The 20,132-nt window shown below is 39.3% G+C and overlaps 1 protein-coding gene across 18 annotated transcripts in view; it reads right to left on the minus strand.

Annotated features, from left to right (window-relative positions):
- Positions 1-20,132, minus strand: part of FOXP1 (forkhead box P1) — a 705,387-nt gene that overhangs the window by 17,166 nt on the left and 668,089 nt on the right. For 14 of the 18 annotated variants that reach the window (XM_042452066.1, XM_042452065.1, XM_042452070.1 and 11 more), the window contains 5 exons: positions 12,733-12,934; positions 12,549-12,628; positions 11,843-11,944; positions 4,525-4,694; positions 1,737-1,806 (listed from right to left, as the gene is read on the minus strand). In XM_042452066.1, coding sequence (XP_042308000.1) covers positions 1,737-1,806; positions 4,525-4,694; positions 11,843-11,944; positions 12,549-12,628; positions 12,733-12,934 — 624 coding nt within the window. Of the gene's footprint in view, positions 1-1,736; positions 1,807-4,524; positions 4,695-5,078; positions 5,201-11,842; positions 11,945-12,548; positions 12,629-12,732; positions 12,935-20,132 lie in introns of all 18 variants that reach the window. The other 4 variants (XM_042452083.1, XM_042452077.1, XM_042452075.1 and 1 more) reach the window with 3 other exon arrangements.

The following is a 20,132-nucleotide window of genomic DNA, read 5'->3' on the forward strand; positions in this document are numbered from 1 at the left end:
CTAGCTTGTACATGTGGCTCATTTTATCTGAAAGGGATTGAGAACTGGGCAAAACATACTTTTAATTATCTCAAGAAGTGTTGAACTGACTTCACAATTAGTCTTTTTTTTGTTAAAAAAATTCCTCTCAGTATACTAAATGTGATATGAAAAGCTTACTAGTTCTTCTTGTGTGCAGGTATCTTTTTTTAGTGATGGCAGTGCAAGAGAACAGAAATTACTGTTAGGTTATCACATAATACAAGGGGGGGGGGAGGATGACGACAACAACACATGTTTTAGAACTAAAACACGAACTGTTCCGTATGATAAGCATATTAATTGAAATTAGTCACATAGCTAACAGAAGCTGAAGGAATGCCGGATCACTTCATTTTTGCCTTTCAGCTTCATGAATGCAAAATGTGCTTGTAATCTTAATACTATTCCACAGACGGAGCGTGGCTTTAAAAACTGCACTTCACAAGACTCAAGGGAAAATAAGATCCTAATGAATGGTATTTACAGTTGCTTCATTTACACATGCTTTCATTTGCTTTTCAGAAGTTACTACATAAACTGAAGTAATTAGGGGTAATGTAGGCTGTTACTTCCTTCTTAATCAATCTGCTCCTTGATTTAAAAGTAAAATTTAAAGTCCAGTAAACCTTTCCAAAATGCTGTGAAATAAACAATTCATTTTGTGCCAAGTTATGGTACCCAACATTTCCCCCATATTGGCCAAGTAAAGTATTTTCAATATCTATTCTTCATCATGGTGTCCATGTATGGTAGGAGGGGAGGATTATAGTTTATTTCAGTTATGGTCAGTAGCAATTTTTCTGTTGACTACAGTAAACGGTGGATTGCAGTGTGTGGGTCTTCTGTGTGTGAGGAAAAAATAAAAGCTACTATACAGTAGCTGAAAAACAGCCCAGAGGAATTTTGAACACTGCCAACCACGGAAAGGTTTATTAGTTACATCAAAATTTACACCAAACATATGAAAGGGATTAGTTATTTGAAATATTTTATAGAAATGTTGAATACGGAACCATTCTATTTTATAATTTTACATGTTTATAAAATGTTTCAATGTTTATTTACATACAGACACAAACACACACACTCACCTAACCATGAATGTAGACCATTGAAATATTTTCCTAAAAATGCTTTTTATCAGCAGCACAAACCTAACATCACTTGTCTTCTTTTCTCATATGATGCAAATTGTAGTTATTTAACAAAAGAAAAGATGCATGTGAAAGCCTCTTAAAGTAAAGAAGTGTGTATGTGTCTGTGCATGTATGTGTATATGTGTGTGTGTGTGTGTGTGTGTGTGTGTAGGGGAGATGTACTTTTCCTTTAAAGCCATGAACAATAGAAGGTCATGTGACATAGTATCCTATCATTCAGCACATTAATAGCTGTGCTAGAGTAATTACACTTGTGGTATTTTTGCCTCAAGTGAAATTCTGAAATAAGAGGATGGAAATTATGATACTGCTGATAAATATTAATAAGTGAACTTTTAATTTTTTTGCCACAATATTCAAAATGCTAAGCATCTAGCTAATGCTGAAGCAGCCTGATATGTGTTTGCCTCCAGGGACCATGATGCTTTATGCACTTAAGAAAAAAGTTTAACGGAATTAAAATTTAATATCTAATTAGAGCAAGGCTAATATATTTTGAAACGAGTAGAGAAGGCACACACGCCTATGTTGCATATATGCCACACTCATTAATCTTACCTGTAAAGCAGCATTGAGAGGTGAGCAGTAGGTGTGGCTGGTCTGCATGTTTTTAATAAGTGAAGGGTTTCTGTACAAGGAAGACATATTTAGAAGAAGAAGAAGAAAAAAGGTTAAAGGCAGCCAAGTCTTGGACTTTGAGGAGCTACTTCACATCTTTCACCTTAAAAAAAAAAATGCATACCCATTATAACTGCTCTCATCTTTACTTATTATGTAATACAGTATTTTCCCCAATGTATTTCAAGTGGTATAAGCTACAATATATTTTGTTCTCAAAAATCCTAGGTAACTTTTTGATGTTCTCTAAGTATCTCTTGCACATTTATGAGAATATCTGAAAAAGCCAATCACACAGGCAGGGGCAGATCACATGGGTCTTCCCCACAAAACCAGCACTGTTTTCCTGATGGCATGGAAAAAAACCATACAAACTGGCAAGTCAATCCTAGCCAGGGCCATGGGATCATTTAAATTCTGCCTCCTGTCCCATCTGCTTTCAGTTGGGAGGTTACAGGAATGTCTAAACGGCATCTCAGTTAAATTTTGTTTATGGGATGTTGTTACTCAGTGCTCCCAGTTCAGCATTTCCTAAACTGCTTACGCTCAAAAGCACAGTATCAAAATATTTAAAATGTGTAAATGTAAAAACTATCCATCTTCAGAACACCCTACACTTCCTGTTCCTTTCAGAAGACACTGTTCTTTTAAGGCATGCCTTCTGACTGGATAGAAGTTCTCCAAGAGCAGTGACTCAGGACACAATACAGTCTCCCCTGAGGACAGGCAATTTTCTTTTCTTTTTTTTTTTTTTGGCATGTCTGCACTGATTAAAGGAGGGATTGAATAGTCAATCAAATGCTGATAAAGCAGCAAGATTGTCCATCTTCAGCAGAAGATGATTGGAAAAAAGGGAGACCCCAAACAACAGTGAACCAATGGGCAGCTGTGTATTCTGGGCTCACAGGAAATTTAACCTATTCAATGAATTTCTTTCTTTTGTGATGCTCTGCGCCCCTTTAAAGACAATTCTGGGAATTATTGTTGAGCAGACTAGTTTTTGATGTCATTCTGGTTCATATTTTAGAGGGAATTTGAGAAAACAAAAGCGTCAGGCAACTGGGCTTCTGATGCCTTCCACACATCTCTGCAATTTATGAACAATATGCCTCAGTAGGTGGGAATGAGATCTGTTGGTAACCTTACCATCTTCATCATACTTATCATTACTATATACATTTTAAAAAATCCCTCTTTGTGTGTGTATGTGCCTTTTAGTTGCCTGTTGACTTATGGTGACCCTACGAATTTCACAGGATTTTCTTAGGCAAGGAATACTCTGAGGTGTTTTTCCAGTTCTTTCATATGAAATAGAGCCTACAGCACCTGGGATTCATTGGTGGTCTCCCATCCAAGTACTAACCAGAGCTGATCCTGTTTAGCTTCCAAGATCAGACAGGATCTAGTGCCTTTAGGGCACTACAAAAATTCTATTGTTGTTCCAAAAGATAGCATGGGTAGAATCTCAATTGGATTACATTTCATTGACAGAAATGGGAATTTAAGTTAAGTCATGACTGCCATGTCACAATGATATAAATGGGACCTCAGAGGATCTGATTTCCAGCGCAATCCTGTGCATATTTATCCAGAAGGTAATCCCATTGTGTCTAATGAGGTTTAACTAATAGTGTAATCCTAGTAAGGATTGCAACTTTAGACAGGATCCATGTGGTCAGCCATCTCATAAGAATATAAAGGTATTAACCCCACCCCACCCCCCAATACTACTAATGACAGGGCCCCATCCTTATGAAAAAGGAAGGAGGACTCAGAAGGAGTTGCAGGCAGTAAACAGTACTCCCCCTTTGGGATCAAACATAAGAATTCTCATTTAAAATTATTAGGAGGAGTAAAAACAGTATTGTCCCATGTCACTGGGGTTGCATCTACACTGCAGAATCAATACAGATTGACACTGTTTTAACTGCCATGGCTCAATGCTATGCATTTCTGGGAGTTGTAGTTTTGTGAGATATTTAGCCTTCTCAGTCAGAGAGCTCTGGCACCACAATTAACTACAAATCCCAGGATTCCACTGGATGGAGCCATGGCAGTTAAAGCGGTGTCAAACTGCGTTAATTCTGCAGTATGGTTATTTTGAACCAAAGTGTGGAACAAGAGAAATTATTATTAAAGTCTGAATGTGAAGGGAAGCCTTTACTGAAATTATGGTTTCTATGTTGCATTTTTAAGAAGTCTCAGCAAAGAATTCTGAAACTTTGGGAATCTATCTGTAATTTTAAAGTTTTTATGAACTTCAGGGGTATCACAGCAGCAGACTTCAAGGACTGCTATCAAATGTTTTCATTTGTTAACTATAGCACATACCAATATAAACTAGTGAAACAATACTAGGGGAACAAGAGGAACTGAAATTAACAACAAGGATTCAGCCTAACACCAATCTGCTAACTAGTTACGCAGTCACCTAACAGCAGTTTGATAAAAAACATTCACTGTTGTTGCATTACAAGAAAGTATCACAACTAACAAATAAGAAAGTGTTAACATATGCAGTTGCAAGAAGCAGCCAATGCATACACCACCATGACATTTAGAGGGGTATTTTTCTGCAGCAAAGGCAATGCCACTATTTTGTGAAATGCAAGTCTACATGAGATGGATATATCATGCAAAGCAAAAGTAATAGAAAACAAAACAAAATAAAAATGGGGAAAATTAGGGTGCGCATACACACACACACAAAGCAAGTAAAAGATCTTACTGTGTAACAAGCTCGCCAAAGTTTTCATCGGGGCAGACTTTTCGAGGACGGCCTCGTTGAATATGACGGCCACGTTTAAACTCTTCATCATCAACAGTCCAAAAGGACCCAAACTCATCCTCTACTCTGATAAAGCACTTATGCAGGGATAGGTTGGTGCGAATAGCACCCTGGGATAAGATCAGCAGCAAACGAGATGAAGTGGAAACAAAGGGACACGGGATTGGGGAATAGAACAGACATCAAATACAGGGAAAAGGAAAAAGAAAATAAAATGCAATAAGCATAAGCAAATGGATTGTGAGGGTTAATATGCATTGCCACCTAAAAGCTACTAGCATGTGATGCAAAACAAACACCAAGCAAGCAAGGGCAAAGGGGACCGGTGGGCATACAAACGGTAGTGATGAAATGTTCTTTGTTGTTTCCCTTGATGGAAACCAGGTGAAACTACCTGCATTGATCTGTAACACCGACTAGCAGCCAAAGCCTTTACGTTAACACTGTAAGCATGATCCAAGCTAGGCTAAGAAGTTCAAACATGGTGGACATACCCACTGATCTTTTGTGGCCTTCGTTTTTGGAACTCTACTTCATCCACTGTCCATACTGCCCCTTTAACGTTTTCTACTCGCACAAAACACTTGTGAAGACTAAGATTATGTCGCACTGCATTCTGCAGCAAGTATAAGAAAGAAAACATTGGGGGAAAAAAAACTTTCCATGAGAAAAAGAGACTCAGCATTGTCCATGAACAGCAGCATCGTCAGCCGGCAAGTCCCCTTTCCCTCACCCACCCTCCACATTGGATAATATATTTACATGTTTAAGATTTGCAAAAGTAAAACTGTGAGCTGAAAACCGTTTCAAATGTCCTTGATTAGAAATCAAGGCTTAAAAAAATAATTCAACTTTGGTAAGAATGAAGAACATGATTGTTTTTAACATATTTGTTACCCTGTGGGAACTCATGTTTGGCCAGTCACAGAATAATAGGACTTTTTAAATTTGCACAAAAACTTATCCTTTTCTGAAAGAGCAAAGGAAGACCACAAAGAAAGTGAAAAATATTTTTTGTATAACCATTGAGGGTTGGATTTAGATTTTCATCATGCATCCTATGTTCACAAATAACTCTAATTAAAAAATACATTACATTCACTGTAAACAATTTCAGAGAGTAGAAATATACAGTATGAGACAGAGTCTGAAATAACTCTGAAATGTTCAGCACTTTCATCAAATGCTTCAATATGGAATGTGGCTTTTGTTCTTTGTTGTTGGCTAAGCATTTCTTAGAATCGAGAGGACAACTGTAGTATCCCTAGAATTATTCATCACTTGAGGCACAGACATTGTGTTACTGTAGTAATTATCCATCCAGTCCTCCGTTTGATGATGTCAAACCTAACTGCTTTAGACTGAGTTTACATTTACAACAGTAGCACACTTGCACAGAAAGGGGGCAAAATATGGCAATCAAATATTACTGTTTGACTGAACAGAGACGTTTCCATCAGCCCCTTAAACTACCAGTTTCAGCTTCCAGGAAGGCAAATGACAATGTCTGGTATTGTGTGTTCAAATGACTTTACCCCAGAATTTAAGATGGGAGATCACTCCAGCTAACTACATCCAGATTTCTGAAAAGCCTGTCTGAAAGTGTACTATCATTTATGCTTAACTGGTAACCAACAGAAAAGAAGCAGTCCAGGAATGTGTAGGTCATAAACGTGAACTACCAACAGTCAAGGGGGAGACTAGTTTACAGGCAGGATGCCAAAGAAACATATGGTTTGGTGTTTAAATAACCAAAAGACTAAGCTTCTTCTTCATGAAATCAGGTTGATACAGTGAATGACCGTCTAATCATGACTATCTAAAATCACTGTGCAAACCAAGGTTATGCATAACACATTTATCATATTAATTAAACAGCAGAGGGAGGTCTGAGCTATGTGGGGGAGGGGATCCCAAGAATCCTTTGATACTGCCGTTTCTCAGCATAACTAATTTCCTCACCCTCGTAACAGATCTGTTCCCCCAGATGAGGCTAAACAGACAATATAATGTACTAAAACAAAAGAAGGGGCAATGTGTCTTTTTGGCTAAAAGGAAGCCGTGTGTGTGTGTGTGTGTGTGTATTTCAGAAATCTTGTAAGCACTATGTGAAAATTGGTGAGGAACTACTGAGCTAGTTGGTCACTTATATTTTCTAGTTGCCAAGACTCATGGAAATCCAGTCTTTATCTGGGGTGAGATCTACTTCCCCTGATCCCATTTCTACTCTGTGGCTTCATTATATTGTAAACATTTCACTGTCTAGTTACTTCATTTTTAGAAATGTGTTTTAGGTATAGGCAGCTATGTGCCTGGAATCTTGCATGAGCGGAGCCCAAATGCACAAACGTGTTTGTGTGTGTGTGTGTGTGTGTGTGTGTGAGAGAGAGAGAGAGATCCTGTCAACTGTACAGATCCTGTACAGTTGATTTTATGTGCATGAATTCCCTATTATGAGTAAAGCTCATAGGACTGCCAAATACTGTACACCACACATAAAGCAACAAACACAAGAGAAAAGAGGGAGAATATGGTAGGTAATCAGAAGAGTTTCATCAAGCTTTATTTGTTACCTGTCCAAACAAGCTGGTACAATGATACCATGTATGGATCACTATTCTCAAACAGTCAAAAGGTTAGCAGGATAAATCTTCCTAGGGTGTAGCCACACTGTAGAACTAAAGCAGTCTGATGCGACATTAATTGCCATGGTTCTATCCTACAGAATGCTGGGATTTGTAGTTTCATGAGTTATTCAGCCTGGTCTTTCAGAGAGCTCTGGTGCCTCACTGAACTACAAATCCCAGGGTTTTCTAGGACAGACTCATGGAAGTTAAAGTGGTGTCAAACTGCTTTAATTCTGCAGTGTAGATATACCCCGTAGGAAGTGATTGTCTATGATGACTGTCCCAATATAACTATGGAAGACTGGAAGGAATCCACTATTGTCAGCCTTACTTGAGGGGGAGGAAAGTTCTATATTTGTGTATGTGTGTGTGTTTTGCTCAGTATAAATCAGTACAGAAGTAACACCTTCATAGTGGAGGCTTGGATCTTTTTCTGGTTATTTGAATAGATCCTTACTTGTGTAAATAATTACAAACTAGTTTACAGAATGGATAGCAACTGGTTTGTGAGCTCCCCCATGAGCCATTGGAATGGATTCATCCTAAATAAATTCATTTCATCTGAATTAAAATTAAGCTTCTTTTACCCTGGCTGTATTCCGGGTGGAAGTCTACTGCGTTCCCAGTGATATCTTAACAAATCCTTAGATGACCATTTCAGCTATTAAGGGTGGAAATTGCCTGGGATACAACGATGCATTTCTCATTTATCCTCATGACTCTATATCAAAAGCCATAGAAACTACATCTGCTGAAGACTCTTGTGTTGTGACAACCAAAAAAAGGTCTGTTACAGTCCCCACACCAAGTTCTCTTCAATATAATCACCTGGTAAGTCAAGATAGGAAATGAATGGGGCAGCTAGTATCAGGCTGTTCCCAAAATGACCCTCAACCTAACTTCAGAGAAAGGACTAGCTTAGGGATTGTGCACTCTTTACCAAATGTGGCATAACTGTGCAATAATGGCACAGACTACATATGTTGAAATAAAACAGGCCACAACTTTATTGGTTAAAGCTGAAGAGGCTTGCCCCTAACAGGTATCTGGATACGGGCACTGGCTAACATGCACACTGACTAACGAAACCAAGTCACCAAGCCCATCCAAAATGATAGACATGGAATTCCACATTGGCAGAAGCCACTGTGTAATTCCTTTATCATCCAGGAGTGGAGCAAAGCACCTATCCTTGAGTTGGCCATGCCTTTGGCTGCCCATATCTCCATGGTCTCACAAGGAAACCTCCTTCCAAAGTCTGGAAGATACACAGACCCTGTCTGCTCCCAAATTCAGGCTCTAAAAATGCCCTAAATTTGTGCAGAAAATTAAAGATTCAGATGTATAATACACAAACAAAGCTGCATGACCATAAAACATGGGGGGTGAACCTCTTAGTAGCTTGCCTTATGTAGCAAGGAGGCAGACTGGAGTGAAGGTTCTGCTTGGCTCCTTCAGTTCTGCCCATCAGTCAACACAATCAAATCTGACAAAAAGAACATGGGCTTCTGGGAAAGAGAAAGCTCATGGCACCAGTGGAGATGGTACGCACCATGTTCAGCATTGCTGTGACCTACAAACAGCACTCTCTAGTGAGTCAAGGAGAGCTAAATGGGAGAGTTTATTTCTGAACCACCCAATTCCACATCACACTTTTGTTAAATCCTACAAAATTTTATAGCCGTATCTGTATTTTTTGCTTGATAGTTATTAATTAAACTGATGAAGTTATTTTGATGGTTTAAAAGACTCATATGACTATTTTCATCTTGCTTTTGTGTGTGGAAAACAGGAAGGGGATATTAACACATCACACAGATACTCTGGCTGTTGCACTGATGTGATTACTACTATTGCGGCCTTTAGGATTGTAGATAGTTACATGTTCTCATACTGTGCTAACACAGCCTTTTTTTTTTAAAGGTGAAAACCACAGGTAGCACATGGTCCAAGAATGGTGGGGGGATGGCAGGTTTAAGCATTTTTCTTGTTTTAACCAAAGCCTGTGCATGTGCCTGTGCCTTTAAGTCACAAATAGAGTTTGACCACTATGGCTGCACTGCTTTAACACTGTGATTGTAGGGATGTAGGGAAAAATTGCTGGATTTGACAGTCTCGAGAAAAGTAGCCTTTCCAGACCTCTCAAGACTCAACATGAGAAGAAAAGACAACTCTTTGAAAATTCTCATGTTTTGGAGACTATTTCAGGGAAATGAAGTGCACCCGAAACAATTTGCAACTTTTAAAATGAGAAATGGTAAATATACACAACAGAAAAATGCATATTTCAGTTCATGGAGAAAATGTGTAAATTATGTAACGAAATAGGAACTATATGTAAATAACTACAAAAAAATCCCCACAAAGTCTTGTAACCCAATAGGAAACAAAAATGGGAAGAAAATGCAGGAGGGATTCAGAGGAATGCAATAAAACTGAGACTGACTGATTTCACAAGCCTGAGTGGAACTATGTGGAGTTGTTGGTTAAGATGGCTAGCAACTGGCTGGACCACAGCAGCCCATTTAAAAATATTATGCCTTTGTTTTATGGTCTTTTTAAGCTGGCAGCAAAAGCAAGAAAAGAGGTGATGGGATCAGGCACAGCCTGGTAACTGAGAAAAAAAGGGGCATGGGTTAGCCTACAATGAGAAGGATACAGAGTGGTCAGTGACTGAAATGAGGGATTCCTATTCCCCTTGGGATAGGAAGAAGAAGGGATAACCAATGGGATAAATTAAGAATCACATTTTCAGAATTCAAAATTAATTTTAGGAATAAATTTTGGAAGTTGGATTATAATAATTTTTTAAGAAGAAGAATTAACTTAGAAGAATTTGGGACACAAATGATTATGGTTTGCAGTAGAAACTTGAGAGGGAAATATTTTTGGATGACAAGTTAGACTGATTTGAAGGACTGGACATTTTGGACACAGGGCTCACTTCTGTTTTGTATTGAGTTTTGGGCTTTTGGCAAGCCACTTTTCCTGGGTCAGTTGTTTCTCTTTCCAGTAGCAGCCATCTGGTCCTTATAAGCAGAGCAAAAGTTTTGTTTGCCTGTTACATCTAGAATTCAGAGATATACTGCCCCTGAACATGCAGGCTTCATTTAATGATCACAGACTTTTCAGCCCCAGACTATTAACTTCTGTAATAGGGTCAGATTTTGAGATGTAAATGGAAGGATTGTAACAGGTTACCCCAGGGCAGCCTCAGTTTAATACTCTATAACATTTTTGCTCTTGGTTAGCATTTGGTGAATTTATTTTTTTTTTGGGGGGGGGGAGGTTAGTTGGTGCTGAGCTGAACTTCTCTTAAGATGGGGCTATGATGGCAACATTTAATCATGAGTGTACGGTGGATTCTGTGAATAGTGTGTGCAGCTAAACCATGCAAGCGATATCTTTCCACCCCCTACATCACCCAAACAAATAACAATTGGTGAAAGATGCAATGAAGATTGATCAGTTTTAGCTGAGTGTGGCTGAAAGGTGAAATTGAGACTATCTTGACATATTGCCAATAGAAAAGTGGTTTACAAGTACTCTAAACAAGCCCAAAACAATTATGGTTATTTTAAATTTTGGCCTCTAAATCAGACAGATTTTAAATTTTGTCCAAGTTACATCTGACCTATAAACAGAAGCTGTATGGACTATGTAATCTGTTTCTTCAGAGTTTTGCTTTCAAAATAGAATCTGCAGCCCTCTGCCACAACTCTCTGGCCATCTTTCAAAGGACAAAAGTGGTTTGGGGCTTTGGCATGACAGCTTCTTAAAAGTGTTACTGGGAGAAAATTGTAAATGTGCAAAAGTGACATTTGCCTATTTAAAAGCTGTGTGCCAAAACCCAAAGACACTTTTTGAACCTGGAGAAAGATAAATAGCATTTTGTGGTTTTGGGGGTGTAGTAGCAGCATTTTAGAAGGAAATGGGGTGTGTGTGTTGTGTGTGTGTTTTCAGATGCCATGTGTGCCATTTTGGATTGCAGCCATTTTAAAAGAAAGGAGCATTCTAAGAGAATTTAAACACATACAGAAATTAACTAAACAGAGCCAACCTATTGAAATTTAAAGCATCAGGGTATTTTGTTAAATTGCTAGATTTAATATTTTTATTGGCTCGCGTCTTTACTGCTGTGCCCAATTAACCTGTATTGTGTTTCATAATACACTAGTGAATGTTTTGAGAAGTTGGCATGTTAATTTAAGGCAGGTGTATCAGCTGGCTGAAAAGCTAGATTTCTATGAATCCTTGGAATAGGAGTTTGCAGTTTCCAGCTGAAAGAATGTATACATAAAGCCACCATCTGATAAAGCTTCTTCCCCACCCTTCTCCTGTCTCTTAGCAGTTGAAATATTTCAGTGCTAGAAGCAACTGTAGTTTAATCACAAAACATGGAATGGAAAAAACAGTAATGGGTATTTAAATTAGCAGTATTTCAAAGGCAGAAGAATTCTTTTGCCAAACAGCAAGTTGTTTGTGCAGATAAGAGGCACCCTGTGTGTGTCAAAACAACTGATCTAAATTTCAAAGTCCATATTCTGCTACAACTGGTTATGTCGGCAGCACTGTCTGTTTTGTACATGTCAGATAGGAAAACAAGACGTGAACGTGGCAATATGTCATACCTTCCATGTTGCTGCATTGCGTCTGAAGTAGGCAAACATTCGTGTGAACCAGTTGTAGATTTCATTTAGTGTTAGCTGCTTTTCTGGAGATTCAAGAATGGCCTGTAAAGCAGTTTAAAATGACCAGTGATATAAGATTTAAATGAGCAGAAAAACACATTTGCATATTTGTTTGAATAAATAAAATAAAATGGGACTTGGAGCACATAACCCAAAAAAAGGTTTTGCACTACGATCTAAGATTAATGGTTGTATTAAATAGCTCAATGGCAAAATTCAAAATGGAATTATCTAATTGTTTTGAGTTTTATTTCTGTTTCCTTACAGAAATATTAATTTATTAGTCATTCATAAAGCAGAATCAAAGAGAAATGCAAAACATTTCACTAGCTGATTAAAGCTTAGTAATTATTTTGAGCTCAGATTAATTCTAGGGATCAGAGATTACTGTAGCTTGTGATAATTGACTTGCCATCTTTAAACAGGCTCATTTTCACTGTTGTGTGAAATGAATTTCCTAATAATCACATCGTATTGTAATACTTAATCAAAAGCAATTATGGTATATGTATTTCGGTTGTGAAGAGGGGGGAAAAACCTATAGGAAAGATTTCAGCATGCCTGCATGCAAACCGGCACTCTAACAGTACCATCTATACCATAACACATACATATAATACTAGCAGACTATTTGTTACGAACTCACCTGTCTAATTAAAGATGCATATGTAAAGGGTGGCCTAACTTCTGCATTCTTGTAGAATTCTTGGTTCTGCGCAATATCTGCTAAATAAAGGATAAGAACCTTCATGTTACAATGGCCCATCATTCAAAACCAGCACATAAGAGAACAAAACATAACAGTTTTTCCTTGCATCCATCTTATTTACCTGAAGAAATGGGCACATTGTATTTGTCAGAGTACCGCCTTCGAATAGGCCCGACGTTGTGCATGCTGGTAGTAGTGATGACAGAAGGTCCTTGGGTAACAGGAGTGATGGGTGCTGTTGGGGTGGTGGGGGTATGAGGTAAGCTCTGTGGCGATGCCTCTGATGCAGTCTTTGAAAGTGTGACACTAGATACAAGGTTTAGCTATGGAAAAAGAAAAAAAGCACGTTTGTTTCTTTTTTTAAAAAAACACCTACACTTTCTATCATGTTCAGATATCATAATGTTGTCATAATTAAGAGTGTGAAGTGCAGATCAGGAAGTTCTTGGTTCTAACAATCCTGAAATCATGACTTTGTGTTTGGCCTCAGCCTTGACTCCACTTCCCCAACATCTACCATATAACAATATACTAATTCAGTACAGGTTTAATTAGATATGTAACTGATTAAGTATTATCCTTAAACAAAGCATGCTGTAGTGGTCTGATTACTGGACTACAATTCTGGAAACCAGGGCTTGCATCCCTGCTCAGCCCTGGAAACACACTGGGTGACCTGAGTAAGTCACACCTTCTCTGCCTCAGAGGAAGGCAAGGGCAGACCCTGATCAACAAATTCTGCTAAGAAAATTCTTCACCTGAGAGTTGCTATGAAGTCAGAAATACTTGAAGGCACTTAGCAACAATATTAAAATATCCTTACTAATATTTTATTCTTATAAACCACAAATACATAGCAAAAATATTTATTTTGCCTTTTAAATAATGATATTAATAATACTGATATTTATTAGTATCTATATCCCATCCAAACTTAGAGCTAAGACAGCTTACAAAAACTGAAACAGATAAAAACGCATACATGAAAAAGCCTAAAAGTTATAGTAAAAAAGAAGATATGTATATGTACATGTACATGTGCCTGTGTGTGTACGTAAGTGCCATGTCATTTCTGATATATGGCAATCCGATAGCCCATAGGACACACCACTGGCACAAAGACAGTGCTGAGAGAGAGGGGGAATGGTGGGTCTACCAAAAGCTGAGAAGGGATGGTAAACATCCCTCCCCTCCCCTCTGAATGATGCAATTCAGATCTGCCGTCACTTGTTGAACACGCTCTGGAATAAATTCTGTCCTAAAGAACCGCTAGAAAACTAGTGTTTTTTTTTGCATTTGCCTTGCTTCATCGTGACAGAAATCGATTAAACTAGGATCAGAACTGCTTTCATATAGGTGCGACAGTCATACAAACTGATCAGCAATTCGCTTTAAATCATAGTGGGAACAAGCTCTCAGTGTGTATCCATGGATGACCACAGATTCAAACTCTGCTCTCCAGAATTGTACTCCAGTGCTCAAACCACTAAACTATTCTGGTTCTTGTGTGTGTGTGTGCGCATGCGTGCGTGAGTGATTTTGTAAATTTTGCAGAAAGTTTTGGGGCAAAAACCATTGCATTTTGCACAAAATACAATGGACTTGGTGGATTTTTTAAAAAAAATGTGCAAAGAACCTTTGAGTATTTTTTGCCTAAAAATCCCAAATTATGAAACATCATCCAAAATATACAAAGCCATATCTTGTTTGCTGGAAAGAAAACTTTTGCTATTTTTAAAAATTTTTCAATGTGAGGGTAAAATAAAAGAAGACTTAAACCAGTTTCAATTTTAAAATCATCAGGGTAAGCCTGCTGGAAGAGATTGGTCTTCAATGTTGTTTTAAATTCAGACAGTGAATGCTGCTTTAAAATCTCTTCCAGCAGGTCTTTTCACACTCTAGGAGCAGCTGAAGAAAAAGCCCTCTGGCTGACATTTGTCAACCTAGCTCTGGTTGACTGGAGTAAATGTCCTCCAGAAGACTTAAGTGTACGGGGTGGATTATACAGGAGGAGGCGATCCTATAGGTAACCTCAGGGGTAAGCAACCTTTTTGAGCCGGGGGCCAGGTTGCTGTCCCTCAGACAACTGGTGGGCCGAAGCCAAAAAATAAATAATTTAATAATTTTTAAATAAATTAAATAAATAAATAAACTGGGACAAATGGAGAATAAAATTTTCAAATGGAGGACACTTTTTAAAAAATGGAGGACACGCAAAAAAAATTGGCTGATTTTTTAAAAAATGTTAATATAAATGCATGTTTTGGAGGCTTCTATAGACAATTTCCCCCCTTGCCCGCCACTTGCCCCCCTTGCCCGCCTCCTCCTGATAGGCCAAAGGCTCCGGCGGCAATTGGCAGCAGGACTGGGCTGGGGCTGGTCCCAAGGCCTTGCCGGGCCGCATCCGGCCCACAGGCCGCAGGTTGCCTACCCCTGGGTAACCTGGACCAAAATCATGTAGGGCTTTAAAAAACCTTTGTTTTTAATAACATCCACATAACATAAAAGGTACTTTCATGTTTTTTTTGTTTGTTGCTGAAATCCTAAAATCACTTCAACTGGGAGTAAGTTCTACTGAATTCAGAGGTGTTTTATTCTAAATATTCATGCAAAGTATTCACAGTGTAATCAAACTGACATAAATTTCCCCAATACAGCATAAAGGTGTACTCTAAGTACAGGATGAGTTTCCCCTTATCCAGAATTCCAAAACCCAAAATGTTCCAAATGCCCAATTTTTTTTCATGGGTGGCCAAGACAGTGTCACCTTTGCTTCTGATGGTTCAATGAATACAAACTTTGTTTCATGCACAAAATTATAAAAAAAACATGGTACAAAATTACTTTCAGGCTATGTATATGAGGTATATTTGAAACATAGTGCTGGCGCCGATTATAGGGTTCTGGAGTGTGCAGCAACCGCATACTCCAGAACCTTAGTTCGTGTTGGCAGCGCCATGACTGCGTGGCCCCACCCACATGGTGTGCGCATTCATGACGCAAGCGTGGCACTGCGTCTGCATGTCGCTGCACTGCGCTTGCATCACGGATGCATCGCAGTGCGCCAATGACACACTCAGACATTCGCCACGTGGACTGAAAAGAACACGGTTTTTCAAGGTTCTTTTTGGTCCAGAGGGATGCCAAATGGTTTAGCTGCTGCAGCATCCCAATGGAGGAAAAAAGGATAGCTCCAGCCTGCCCTTTCGGGGCAGTCTGTCGAGCTTCATAAATTAATTTGGGGTTCTGACCTGGATTCCACCTCTAAGACATTGCATTATGTATGTATATAGAAATACAAGTATTCCAAAATAATGGGAAGTTGAAGGCTTTCAAAGCCAGCATCCATAGTTTTTTGTGGTTTTTTCGGGCTATGTGGCTGTAAAGTTTATACCTGACATTTCTCCTGCATCTATGGCTAGCATCTTCAGAAAATAGTGGCATGGAGTTATGTGGTGTGTGTGTGTGTGTGTGTGTGTGTGTGTGTGTAGACACACACACACACACACACTGTGTGACCCTTGGTTGTGGGGGTGGATGGGTGATTTACATGTTAACATGTGTTGGTCTGTTGGTGAATGGCCAGGTCTCAGGGTGGGAGGAATATGAGAGAATTATTCCAAAATAATAATAATAATGATGATGATGATGATGATGATGATGATGATAATAATAATCTGAAATCCAAAACTCTTCTGGTCCCAAGCTTTTCAGATAAGGGAGATTCAATCTGTCATAAATGTTAAAGGAATATATACTAGGAACACTGAAAGATGCATGTCTTTCTTTCCTACTGAAGCAAATCTCACAGTATTCAGATGCCAAGACCTTTATTGAGAACTTAAAATCATGTACAACAACTGAATAGGAACCTGCTGACAGAGAGGGAAGGTGACTCAAATGCAACAAAAACATACCTGTTCAGTGTCAAGGGAAAAAAAACAATAGAGAAAAGATACTTATTTTATGAACAGCTTTCCTGACACACTTGCCTCACCAATGTTGGCAGGTTTATATGGGCAGTGCTCCTGTGCCCTCAAACTCATCAAACATCTGGAAAACTCCCCAGGAAAAGATAATTAAACTCATTCTTAAAAGGGCAGAAAGACAAGTGAGTTCCTCCTCTATTTTCTCCAGATACATCCCTTCTTAGGCCCAAACTGCCAGTTACATTAATCATGTGTTCTTCTGATGTTTTTAGTATGACATACCTCATTTTGTAACCAAAAGTAGCCACAGGGAAACTAGCAATGCTTTCCTTCCATAAGGTTTTTCTGATGGCAGCTTAGCAGAAAAGAGCATGGGGGGAGGGCGGATTTGGTTAGGAAATAATACAGAAGTATTTGAGGAAGGGCGTGCTTCTTGACTTGTCGCTTCACCTGACTGCTCAGGTGAATGCGACGGTCAAGAGCACCTGTCATCAGCTTCGGCTGATTCGCCAGCTGCGCCCATACCTGGCCCAGAGGGACCTAGAAACTGTTGGACATGCTCTGGTAACTTCGAGACTGGATTTCTGCAATGTACTCTACATGGGGCAACCCTTATACCAAACTTGGAAGCTACAATTGGTGCAGAACATGGCAGCCCGGCTGGTCACTGGTGCCCCCAGGACCAGCCATATAACACCGGTTTTAAGGGATCTCCATTGGCTGCCCATTCGCTTCCGAGCCCAATATAAGGTGTTGGTAATTACCTATAAAGCCCTAAATGGCTTGGGCCCAGGATACCTAAAGGACCGCCTCTCCCCGTATATTCCGCCTCGCACCCTCAGAACGTCTGGGCAGCAGCTACTGAAGGTGCCTGGGGCCAGGTTAGTCTCCACGACTCGGAGGACGTTCTCCATAGCTGCCCCAGCCCTTTGGAACGCGCTGCCCACTGAGCTCCGCTCGTCCACTACCCTGGCCCAATTTAGGAAGGATCTCAAAACCTTCCTATTCCAGCAGGCATTCCCCGAATAAATATCCTGTGGGCCTCCCTCCTCTTTCGTGGCCAAGAGGCTGGGCTATGGGGCTTTTTACTGTTGTCTTGTTTTAACTCTGTTTTAATTGTGTATGATTGTTTTAACCTGTTGTGAGCCGCCCTGATCGTAGGAAGGGTGGCATATAAATAAAATATTATTATTATTATTATTATTATTATTATTATTATTATTAACACAGTTCCTGTGTGTCCCTGATACAGCAGATTCTAGAAGAGAGAGTGTGGCAAACTTAACTGACCAGTAATGTATTCTGATGGAAACCAAAGAGTGAATGCACTAATTATGGTGTGCCTCTCTAGTATCCATCCATGTCTTAAGATATAAAGGACAGTAACAACAACAACAACAACAAAAACAACACAGCCGAGAAGTCGTATTAAGAAATTAAATCTACTCTATTTCATCTCTGCTCTTAAAGTGGGTGTTTTTAAACAGCGCAAGCAGAACTGAATCACTTTCCAGGGCTATTCTACTGCATCAGCTCCGTAGACTGGCTCTCCTGCTGGAAAGAGCATGGATACTGTTTCATCATTACTGTTCAAACCACTCAATTTCAAACAAGTTCAATTCTGTTTTTACTGTTTAAAAGCTTAAACATTTAATCTGTTTCTACTAGGAAGCTCATGGGGGGAGGGGGGAGAAGCCCAAAGGTCAATGTTCTTCAGTTAAATAATTTGAATTGAGTTAAATTTCTTTAGGCTTTTCTGAGTAGGTAGCACAAGTAGAAATAAACACAGAAAAGTGAGGACGAGCAAAGGGAGGGGGCCCTGCCTTTAACAGGCTTGACAAATGACACTGCGATTCACACCCACTGCTGGGCTGCCACTAATAAGCTACAGAGGAAGCAGCCAATCTCAGCTAATTATCAGATAAAATTGTATTGTAAGGACTCTAATTAGGAGATGCTTATGGAGGTGATCTAATGATTAAACGCCGCATTCGAATGACCCCACCATCAATGTGCAATGGTGCAAGATGTCACTGGAATATTTTGTAGAAACAGTAATTTTATTTTGGGGGGGGGGGGGAGGGTTTGAAGGCAGTAATATTTGTAATAATGGCTATGAGGTAAACTAATTAAAAGACAGTTCCTAGAGGAAGGCTGTGGCTTTGAGCAGCTGTGGCCGTTCCAAAACAAAGTGCCAAATCTTGACAGAGGAACTGCAGTCAAGTGGAAAATTTCTGCCTGACCTCTGCTCTTGCTATTAATTTGCAGGAAAACTAATGACACATATACATATTCCCACAAAATTGTTCTAATTGCTAATTTGCCAAAGGAGCCCAGTTTTCAAATTAAACATGACTGCAGTTGGAGAGGAAAAAGGAAGAAGGGAAGGAAGAAGGTGGTAGGTAGAAATCTTGTATAGCCGTGTGTTTCACCTCAAACAACTGCTGGAATGCAGAACCAACAAGTTGCTGAAATGATGACCTTGTCCCTTGCTATCACAGCGTTGCTTTTCAAACTTTGGTTTGATGACATCTTGTATTTTTCAGCAGGCCCAACCTCTATCAACTACTGTACCAAAAAATGCAATGGTGAGCAAGAAGAGAATTTAGAGTACTTTTCTTAACATACTATGTTCATTGCTTTGACCTCAGATATTAATTGGGAAGTGGAACATAACTATTTCATGAATGGAGTTAGGTTTTGTTCCCACCTTAAAGTATTAATCTTCATAATAAATTATCAAATCTAAGTGTCACCATCAACCAACAATGCTTCATAAAGGCTCTGGTTTTCCAACAGCAAAAGAAAATTAATGAATGGCAAAGGGCAGGAAGGGTTTGTACTGGGAGTTTTCCTTTTCCTGATGGAAATGCCACACCATTTTCTCAATATCTGCATTTTCTATTTAAAACATATACCTATGATTTGAAAAATGGCTCATAAAAGCATCTGACATACAAGAAGCTACCACTCTGATGAGGTAAACTATTTGTCAGAGGGTAACAGAAGCAATTCACCACCCAGAAAGCAGTCCCTTTTTACTGGACACACTGATGCAAGCTTATTTCGTCTAGTGTAAGAGCAGAGAGATGGATGACAAATTTAGTAACTGACATTTATGGCAAATAACTGCTTATTTTTATCCCAGTAACAAGCAGCATTAGTAGTGTATCTTTTGTAAGCTATTACCTAAATAATCACAACACAGCAGAGTACCTTATTGCCTACTGCTGAAGAATATGTCTGTATTCTGCCTAAGGACAAATTCTCTATTTATACATTCCTATAACCCAGAAGTCAACTCAAGAATATACACCTGCTCCCCCCCCCCCCTTCTTTCACTACACAAAACATCTTCTACAGGTTTGTTTCTCAAGGGTGAATAAAAAAAGGACAGAAAACGGGGTGAGGAGGGTGGGGGTCAACCAAAGTCTGGCAATCACTGTCCAGACACAAGGTGCAACAGTCATCACTACTTCTTGTGTTCAGGGTGAAGGAAAGGATTTGGGAAAAATAGGCAGTGTATCATCACCACCAATCTTTGTTCGCTTCCGTATGTGCCTATAAGCCTAGCCAGGGGAAGAAAGTGAGG

This window comes from Sceloporus undulatus, chromosome 2 (assembly GCF_019175285.1).
Source record: "Sceloporus undulatus isolate JIND9_A2432 ecotype Alabama chromosome 2, SceUnd_v1.1, whole genome shotgun sequence".
Classification (NCBI taxonomy): Eukaryota; Metazoa; Chordata; class Lepidosauria; order Squamata; family Phrynosomatidae; genus Sceloporus; species Sceloporus undulatus.